The 10297-nt window shown below is 42.6% G+C and overlaps 1 protein-coding gene across 2 annotated transcripts; it reads right to left on the bottom strand.

The window, feature by feature from the left end:
* Nucleotides 1-202: 202 nt before the first annotated feature.
* On the bottom strand, nt 203-5138 carry LOC125325632 (S100 calcium binding protein P). Of its 2 annotated transcripts, XM_048302786.1 has the most exons (3): nt 4876-5138; nt 3525-3596; nt 203-487 (listed from the first exon to the last, which is right to left on the bottom strand). In XM_048302786.1, exons 1-3 carry the CDS (start codon nt 5011-5013, stop codon nt 338-340), a joined length of 360 nt encoding a protein of 119 aa, XP_048158743.1. In that variant the 5' UTR covers nt 5014-5138; the 3' UTR covers nt 203-337. The 2 variants fall into 2 exon arrangements, with proteins under 2 accessions (XP_048158743.1, XP_048158744.1); XM_048302787.1 differs by lacking the exon at nt 3525-3596 and having other exon boundaries at nt 4876-5128.
* Nucleotides 5139-10297: the final 5159 nt, after the last annotated feature.

Here is a 10297-nt window from a genome sequence, read left to right on the forward strand (position 1 = left end):
AAAAACAGCCTCCAGATGATTCATGGCTCCAGCAGCACTTATTCTTGTGCAGCTTCTGTACTGGGGTGAATATTGAGCCTTTTGGCTAAGAAAAGAATTTTAAAATCACAGAAAGGGAGAAACTACTCAGTGTGAATTAGTGGGAGCCATTAAACCCAGGCTGTTCCACAAATGAGAAGAAATTAGCATTCAGGATAGGGAATTAAGCTCAGTAGGGTTTATTTTTACAGTGCAGCATGCTAGCAAACTTCATGGCAGTACATGGAAGGAGTGAAGGGATCCATATCACTAGCATATGGAGCACAGGCAAAGACAGCTTATGTGAGTAATTTGACAACTACTTGGCTGCATTCTGCTCAAAATATTTGTGACAGCAGCAAGTCAGAGCTGCCACAAAGATGACAAATTCTTTGAAGTCCACTTGGGAATCTCCATTTTCATCCAGGTTCTTGAAGACATTATCAATAGCATCCTTGTCCTTCCCAGACTGCAAAAGAAAAAGAGCAGGTTGATCTGAGAGGATGCATGACCCCAGAGCAGCAACATCTCCACCCACACTCCAAACAAGGTCCTTGACTGGGCTCTGGGCACTTGCTAAGGTCCCCTGTCTTCCCACTGTCTGCACAGCAGCAAGTACCCAAAGCATTTTGTATTACACCTGAGAGCTGCAGTCATGCACTGTCACAGAGAGGCAGGTTTGCTACATTTAAAAGTGTTTATCACCATTAAAGCTGTGTAACACAAAGCCCTGAGGACACTACCCAGATGAATTAAATGCCATGAGTTCCCCATCCACTCCCCTGGAAAGGCTCAGCTGGAGCTCAGGCAGCTTGCAGTTTTGCAAAATGATGCTTTCCTGAGGCAAATGTCAAATTTAAGCTTCATTGAATACCTCCATGCCAGAAAAGATGCAAACAGCCTCAAAAGTGCTTTGAGTGCTGCCACTGGCCTTATGGCCCAGCAGAAGCTGCTCACAGGGGCTGGTGGCTGGAAAGGTGCCTCCTGAAGCCTGCGGGATGCTGAGCTTGAGTTACCAGAGCAAATCTTTTTCTAAGTTGTCATTATTCTTCTAAGTTGCCATTAATCTGATGGAATGACTGAACACAGTCATCAATCACAGCTGTCATGGCTTCATGAGAGGGAAATCCTGCTTATCAAACCTGATTTCCTTTTACGACAAAGTAACCCACCTAGATGATCAAGGGAAGACAGTTGATGTCATCTTTTTGAATTTCAGTAAAGCTTTCAATACTGTCTGTCACAGGATCATTCTGGACGAAATATCCAGCACACAGGTGGATAAACGCAATAAGGGATGAGTGAGCAGCTGGCTCGTGGGTGGGGCAAAAAGGGTTCCAGTGAATGGGATGACCTCAGACTGGGGGCCTATCACTAGTGGGGTTCCACAGGGTTCCATCCTTGTCCTTGTGCTCTTCAACATCTTCATAAATGACTCGGACATAGGACTGGAAAGGATACTGAGCAAGTTTGCAGATGATACAAAACTGAGAGGGGCTGCTGACTCTGTTAAAGGCAGAGAGGCCCTGCAGAGAGATCTCAAGAAATGAGAGGGCTGGGCAATCACCAATCATATGACGGGAACATGGGTAAGTGCCAGATTCTGCACCTGGGATGGGGCAACCTTGGATGTACAGACAGCTGGGGAATGAGATGCTGGAAAGCAGCACCATGGAAGGGCACCTGGGGGTTCTGGTCGATGGCAAATTGAACATGAGTCAGCAGTGCCCTGGCAGCCAGGAGGGCCAATCCCGTCCTGGGGACATCAGGCACAGCATCACCACTTGGGCAAGGGAGGGGATCGTCCCACTCTGCTCTGCACTGGGGTGGCCTCACCTCGAGTGCTGAGGGCAGTTCTGGGCACCACAATACAGAAAAGACATGAAACTACTAGAGAGTAGTTTCAAAGGAGGGCAGCAAAGATGCTGAAGGGCCTTGAGGGGAAGCCGTGTGAGGAGTGGCTGAGGTCACTTGGTCTGTTCAGCCTGGAGGAGACTGAGGGGAGACCTCACTGCAGTTCCAGCTTCCTTGTGAGGGGAAGAGGAGGGGCAGGCACTGATCTCTTCTCGCTGGTGCCCAGTGTAGGAAGTTATGTCAGGGGAGATTTAAGTTAAATATTAGGAAAAGATTCTTCTTCCCAGAGGGCAGCTGGGCACTGGAACAGGCTCCCCAGGGAAGTGATCACAGCACCAAGCCTGGCAGAGCTCAAGAAGAGTTTGGACAATGCTCTCAGGCACAAGGTGTGATTCTTGAGGATGTTGCTGTGCAGGGCCAGAGGTTTGACTCAATGATCTTTGTGAGTCCCTTCCGACTCTGTATATTTTGTGATTCTGTGAACATCTCAAGGCTGATGCTAAGCAATGCATCATCAAAGTAGAAAGTGGTTGTTTGGGGTTTTGGTTTTGATTTTCTTTTGGTTTGGTGTTTGTTTCTTTTTTTCATTTTGTCTATCTATCTATCTCTATCTATCTATCTATCTATCTATCACCTATCCATCCATCTATCTATCTATCTATCTATCTATCTATCTATCTATCTATCTATCTATCTAAAGAAGTTATTTTCTAAAATAACTTACAGGAGGGATTTTTGGCTTTGATAATCTACAGGGATTTTAGAGGCTGCAATTTTAACATTAAACAGGAGATGGCAGTACAGACCTGTTTAATGTAGGAAACAAGCGTGTGGCTTTTGAAGATTAAAAAAAGTCTGATATTATATTAGAAAGAAATTATACAGGCTTTTGGAAAACATCCACCAATTTTAAATAATTATTTAAATAATTAATATTAATAATTTAATAGTATTTAAATAATAATAATAATTTAAATCTGAAGGCATTTTTTTATCATGATCTATTACCTAAATTTCTTATTCTGTAATTTAATATATCACTTTAAATACAGTGTATTTAATATCACTAAAAATTGAAACAGTTCCCTAGATTTGACTGATGAATGTGTCTGGAAGGTTTTCTACATTTTCACTTTGTAAATTACAGTGGTTTAATTTTATAAATGAATATTTAAAATTATTTAGTGAACTATATGAACTAGTTTTAGCCTCTGAATTATTTCTGAAATGCACAAGTGGGAATTGGCTTTGGAAACTGTTTATAACTGAGTCCAGTCCTTCAGTCTGGTGGTATTTCTGCCTGATTGATTCAAGACCTTTCCAGGCAGTTGTGAGCTGTGTCAGCTATAACCAATTCTAAGGCCAAAGGCATACATGAGTGTTTAAAAAAAACTGTTTTCCAGAATTTCGTGCAAGTAAAAAGCATGGATATAAATGGCAAGAAAATACAGGTAGAACTTCTTTCTGAAGTCATACTTATGTTCTCAATTTTTTTTCTTGCAATTATCAGTCTGGCAGGACAGGAACAAGGAACATTGTTTAAATTTATTTAAAATACTGGCATAAAAATGCCTCTTTTTTTTTCCCCTAGAAGAAGTAAAGCAGGAAAAGGAGATGGAGATTGGAATACAAGAGAACAATTAGCTAATTACCTTCCTGGAAAATTCCAGTTTTTCCACCAGTTGCAGGAAGTAAGTAGAGCCAGTAAGAGCAGCTGTGAGGAACTGGCAAAAGTGGTGCCTGGTCACCAAACACAGTCAGGGCAGACCTCAGAGCATCATCCCATGTGGTAGCTGCCTAGTACAGTGGCTCCCCAGCCTTATTTAGACCAAATGTGGAGTGTCTGGGGGATTTCCACACCCTCCCAGAACAGTGGTTTTGTTGTTGGTTTAGTTTCCCTTTCCATGGAAGTGCTGTGGGTACCACACAGCTCCATGCTCAGGAGCAGGACCCTTCTGTGATGCTGTTGTGTCCCAAGCACTGATCTTACAAAGCTTTCTCAGAAACATTGGAATCTATCCCCCGGAGCCTTTATCCCCCAGGTCCTTGTTCTGAATATTGCATCTTTTTGATTCATGAGACATAACTCCAGCAGGCATGGATTTCATATGGTGAATTCATACAGTTTACACGGAAAGATGCTAAATTGTGTCAAGTGCCCTGGCTGCAGTACCCTGAAATAGTTGTTAAAAAACTGAACTATGCTGGATACAAAAATTGAGAGTGACACAAGGAGCATTTGGTTCTAGACTTTTGCCATTAAGAACAGTAAATGTACAAATAGGGAAACATTACTCCAGTGTGGAAAGAACAATGTATTCAAAAGTATTGTCTGGATTTTTGGTGAAGGGAAACAAATAAAAAAACCCAAACAACTGAAAATGAAAACTATTTGTCTCCCTAGCAGCTAAAGCTTTCACTAGAACAGATTAAGCCCTTTGAATATCTACTTAAATGCACTTTATGATTACATACAAATCTATGTTGTAAAATATATTTCCATGTCTTTCTTTTGCTATTAAAGGCAAATGCCAAATACTTTGCTCTGAATTAATCTGTTGTTCTGGTTTATGCATCATTTTGATGAGCATACTGAGTATGTAGTATAAATACCTAGAGAAGGTAAGTGAATGAATATTTGGAGAGATTCCCCATCTGCAATCAAGATCTTCAGTTGCTGACAGCACAACTACCTTCACTGCAGTTGTGACATGAAGTGAGATGATAAATCCAGGGATAAACAGAAGTAAGTGAATTCTGAAGTTGAAACCCAATCTATTTCAAAGCCATTGTCCTGATAACTCAAGTGATGAATTTAGCAAACAGGGGAAAACCCTGCATATTAAAATCAGTTTTACACAGTTTGTGCAAAACATTTTTTAAATTGTGTATTTTCCTGCAAAAAATTGCATATTTTGGGATGTAATTTCGCTAAAAATGTACTAAAAGCTGTTTCTGCTCTTGTTCGTGCTACACAGAAACCGTGCCATGCTGTTCTCTTACCGCAAGGAAATTTGGCAGCTCCTTTTCCAGGAGGGTCTTCAGCTCTGCTTTGCTGAGGGTTTGCCTGTTGCCGTCAGTCCTTGCATACTGGTCAAAGACAGCAATGGTCATTCCCATTGCAGTTTCCAGCTGAGACATGTTGCTGCTGGAGCCTGGCTTTCTCCTGAACAGGCACAGCCTCAGGGCTCTCTTGGAGGATGGAGCCTGCTCTGCTTCTGGGGTTCTTTATGCATCTGTCCCCTGCAATCAATGGCTGCACACCCAGGGGACAGTTATCCCTTAGCAAACACCTGTATCTGGGTACACACCTCCATGCCAACACCTATTCAAAACTCAGGCTTTATCACCCTGGTGTGACTGGTACAACCAGTTGCTCACCAGTAGAAACCAGCCTCTCCTTCAGGGTACACAGTGTGACTAACAAGCGAAAATCAGGTTTTGTTACTGGCTGTTTGCTCAAGATTTGTTCCTTCAGATATCCCTATGGGAGCAGAGGGTTGGCAGCCCAGTTTCGGTGGAGTATCAGCCTGCTCAGGAGGAAGAGGAGCATCTCACCTCCCCCTCACCACCATAGTTAGGGACTGTCAGGGGCTGCAGACTTGGGCAGCCCTCTCTACCTAGTTACAGACCACATGGATCACTAGCACACACTTGGGATGGGATTCTCTGGATCAAAGGTAGAGATCTGCCATGCAGACAGCTAACACACTCAGTCCATAGTGGGTGTCACAAGCAAGTCTTCTGAACCAGCATCTCTCCAGGGCCAGCAAAGGGAACTGCTCCACAAAGAGCTTGCTCAGGTAGAGATATCTGAAGCAATAAACCTGATACTTGAGCAAACAGCCAATATCAAAATCCATCTTCATCTGCAGTAAAAAAACTTGCTATTTACTTTACACAGTACAAATTTTGCAATGAAATGACTTGTTATGAAAACAAAAGGTCACTCTCAAGTCCTGTGTTCCTGTATGGCCTCTGATGAACTTTGTGGTTTGCTTGTAAACTGAGGTCCCCCATCATTAGACACTGTTGGGGTTTTAGTTTAGTCTTAGGTTTTCCTGTTAAAGGAATTTTCTCCCATATGCATGTTGCTAGGGGACAAATAGCTGTACTTAAGAAAGACAAAAAGGGGAGTGGGGCGGGGCTGGCTACTCTTTTGTCTACACCTGGGTGTGGGGACAGTTCGCTCTGAGCGTCCGGAGAGAGAAGCTGCAGAGAAAGGAGCTGCTGCTTCTTTCTTTTTGGCCGTTCTTTCTTCCTGCTGGAAGCAACGCCGGGACCCCAAAAGCCGCTTTCCCTGCCCTGCTGGAGACCGAGCTGTGGCTGCCCTGCTCCGCTGCTGCTTCGAGCTTTCGCTACGCTGTAGCCCTGCTCGCCCTGCCTGCCTGGGCCTCCGTGGTTTTTTTCCCATCTGGATACATCTCGTCTGCCACCCGGGATTTGCCGTTCGTCCCTGCCATTCCAGCCTGCTGTTCCTGAGAGCCCGGGATCAGCTGCCCAGCGGTTTGTGAAGCCTTTGTTCCATCCTTCCCGGGATCCCAGGGCACCAGAGCCGCGGGTTTCCCGAGCTCGCTCCGGAGCGCCCCCTGCAGCCGCGGGGGAACCATCGCACCTGCCCTGCTCACCGGGAGCCGCCAGCGCCCCTGCCGGCTGCGAGCGGAACTGCACCCGAGGGGAAAGGGCCTGACAGCCGAGAAGGCTGGCACTGGGTTTGTGATTGCTGTTACTGCCAGAGTTGTTGTTGTTTTGTTTGACTGGTTATATACATATATATATATAGTAAAGAACTGTTATTCCTATTTCCCACATCTTCGCCTAAAGGCTCTTGATTTCAAAATATAATAACTTGGAGGGAAAAGGGGTTATATCTGCCACTTCAAGGGGGGCCTCTGCCTTCCTTAGCAGACACCTGTCTTTCAAAACCGAGACAGACACCAAACTGGCTGGACTCACACCTACACAGAGCAGAGCTCTTTGAGGGTCTGTGCTGGGAGCTGGGTGGCACCTGGACAGTGGGAGCCCAGCTGGTGGAAGCTCATCAGCTGCAGCCATGCTGAATTTTGAACAAATTATGTTTTCTGGCCAAGCACAGGGTAACTTGGTCTCTGTCAAACTCCAGGTGCCTATACCAGACCTGGAGGAGCTCATTTGAGGTAATATCTAGAGTACGTAGAAGGAACACACTGAGCAAATTATTTGGGGAAATCTACCAAAACTAGGGCATCATGCATGAATAAGGTCGATGGATCCCAGGGAGCAGTAGCAGTGTTCTCTGTAGAAGACCCTGACTGTGGACTCCCAAATGAAACCTGAGTTTGGATGTCTTTGGACATCCTTGAAGATGCTTTCAGAGAACTTTCCACTCATAAAATACTATAAAAAAGTTAGAAAAAATTGGTTTTTAATTAAGCAAAACTTTAAAAATTAAACTCCTTTCTCACAAATGCCTATAGCCGCCTGTTCCCCAGGCAAAATCTGTCCTCTAACATCAACAATATCTCAGAGCAAGAGTACACATCACATGTATGTATGTATCTAGAACTGTTCTGAAACAAAATTCCTATGATTTTCCATCTGTCATTTTCCAACAACTGGTTTTGCATTTCCCAAAAAATCACAGCAGCACCTCAGTCTGCATACTTCATTCAAACAGTTCATGAGAATTACTTGTTCCTGACTTCAACCTTACGACATAGTTGCAACTGATTTGCATTACAGGGATAAGGGTTTTAGGTTAAGTTTGAAAATTTTACATTAAAGTGCATGTTGAAACCTGTGGGGTTTCTTCAGAAGAAGGAACAAGAATAGAGCAAACAACTGGCCCTTGTCAGCTATGAACATCATCTGGTGTTTGCACACACACACAGGGGCAGTCACTGGTGTGTCAAGTGACAGGAACTTTTCTTTGTCCTTTTCTGACATGTATCTGTAACATGAATATTAAACATGTCCAGCAAAGAAAAAACAACTCCTCACTCTAAAGGAAAAAAAAAAAAAAATTATTTCATGCATTCTTATGACTTTGAATCATGAACATCAATGTTAGCTATACAGAAGGAAAAAAATTGTTCTCAAAAGGGCAGAGAGGGAGATCAGCTTCAGTCAACAGGATATGTCAGTATGTCCACTACTCTGCCATCTTTCACCAGCAGAAAAGGTGTTCTCACACATTTTCCTCCACAAACAGGTAACTCACAATTTTTATGATGTGGCTGCAAAAGTGCTAAAACACAGAATAAACCACAGGACTTGAATTTCTACTAACTGAAAGGTCACCATGGCAGTGCTGCCTGGTTGGGTTTCTTTATTTTTGATGTGTATTTTATCTGTATTCATGCATGTTGTGCTGGTTTGGCCAAATTTAGAAATATATCCTCTGAGAGAAGGGAGGTTACAAACCACCCCTCCCAAAACTTTCCTCAAAGGAAAGTGAAGGAGATAAAAACTATTTATTTAACAAACACATGGGGAAAGGAAAATAATTCTAAATAATAAAGTCTCTCACTGTGAAGAAAAAACCTGGGAAAGTGTTCTAGTCCTCCCTTTGGTCTCCTCGGAGCTGGGGCTTGGCCCAGGGCCAGGCCCTCTGTGCCCGGTGGAAAGTCCTCCCGATGTGCTCTGATATTGAAACAGTCCAGTAGAAAAGGGAGAAAATCCGAAATTCCAGGGAAGGAAAAAAGTTCAACTCTCAGTCTCTCTCCAGAGAAAAAGAAGCTGAAACTGGCCAAAAACTGACCCGGGAGCAGACAGTCAGGTGCTTCCTCCCTCCCCTGCCACAGCTGAAAAAAAGTCTCTATCTCTGTGTGACCTTGAACAAGCTGCAAACTGCTTTGAAGAAGTTTTGCTCAAATTTTTCTCCCTCCTCTCAGGCTCAGTTTAAAGGCATAGAAAGGCACAAAATTAATTCCTGGGCATAGGGCAGCGATATGGGATACACATCATAAAGTCACCCCAAGACATGTGCACAAACAACAGTACTGCTCAGAGTTTTCAATTCACACTTTCTGTACTGTTTAAATATTTTCTTATGATTTGTTTGCTATTAAAAACAGCAGCTTTGTGCACACAGCACAGGCTATTACAGTTGTTTGCAAAACCAAAACAGAGTACAAATAGAAGGCCCACATAGGACAGCAGGCAGTGTTTTGATGCCAACCCATCTGTCCAGTTCCCCAGTGAGAGAAGCCATTTTCTGTGGGCTTGTTCAAATTTTGTATTATAATTGTAATGTAAGTAATACTCATTTGCTTCTTTCAGGTTTCTTTCTTTGAAGAATGGTATAGGCAACAGCTTGGATGAACATTTACTGAGAGTTTGTACAGAATTAGGTCTTGCTGTTCCTAACTGGGACCAAAAGTTTAAATTATATATGTGATACAAATGTAGACTGTCACATGCATAATTTTCAAAACCCATTCACCTGTACCCAAACTTTATGGCATTTGGTCAGATATTCAGGCTTACATGAGGTTTGTGTGACTCTGTGCTGATATTATCTTAGAGAATAAATTTTATTCCATGCTCTTTGCAGCAGTGTCTGTTTTAGAAAAGTCTGAATAAATAGGCTTATCAATTCTACTGTAAAGGCCCATTTGAGTCACAGCCACATAAATAGATGAAATGGGATAGCTGAAACAGTAAACTTCTCTTAGAGCTTTTCAACCCTTACAGCTTATCTTATTCCTATAGGTGCAGGAAGCTACATGAGAAGGACTTTTTGATTTTCCACAAATCTGTTATGTATCTGGATGGCAGAAGCACAGGAGGAAGAAAACATAACCTGAAATTATGAACTTGGTTTTTTTCTTGTTTCTTGGCAGCAGTATGAAGAGCAATTTATTTTTCTCTTAGCAAGAGAGTAACATCTGAACAATAAACAAACATTTCATTTTCCACATTGAGATAAAATAGTCAAACCCCCCAAATGTTCCAGTGTCCTGGATAGTCTGTTGAACTTCAAATATCAACATACTTCATTTACTTTGCACTGCTTCTCAAGATTTTCTCTGAGTCTGGTTAACAGTTTTTAAAGGTCACTTCATTTCCGCAATACATGGTGAATTTATTTACGTCTAGTGAGCAAATGATGCAATTACTAAATTGCTTTGCAAAACAAAGTAAAAAAGATCTAAAAAACACTAAACAGGCACTGGTGGGGCACAGACAGAAGAGAAGTTTGTACAAAAACAGTGTGCTGTTCATGACACACTGGATAGGTTCTGTTAATTACAGACAGACAGTTTTTCACTGTTTTATTATCATTTACTTCTCAGAATATCCTAAAAATGTATTTCAAAAAATGCAATTAATAAGTTCACATATCATTTCAGTGAAGTTTAAAGGCAGGTAAAATGGAGAAGACCACAGTCAGCTAACTGGCTCTGTGATTTCCCGAGTTGAGAGCTGGAGCAGTAACACTGTC

This window comes from Corvus hawaiiensis, chromosome 5, assembly GCF_020740725.1.
Source record: "Corvus hawaiiensis isolate bCorHaw1 chromosome 5, bCorHaw1.pri.cur, whole genome shotgun sequence".
NCBI lineage: Eukaryota > Metazoa > Chordata > Aves > Passeriformes > Corvidae > Corvus > Corvus hawaiiensis.

Bases quoted from the DNA above. Each gene is read 5' to 3' on its own strand.
- LOC125325632 (XM_048302786.1), bottom strand. From the start codon at position 5,013: ATGTCTCAGCTGGAAACTGCAATGGGAATGACCATTGCTGTCTTTGAC. The intron at 3,597-4,875 runs GTAAGAGAACAG...CACTTTTGCCAG, and splicing joins AGCTGCCAAATTTCCTTGCG to TTCCTCACAGCTGCTCTTAC. The intron at 488-3,524 runs GTAATTAGCTAA...TTTCTTTTGCAG, and splicing joins AACTGGAATTTTCCAGGAAG to TCTGGGAAGGACAAGGATGC.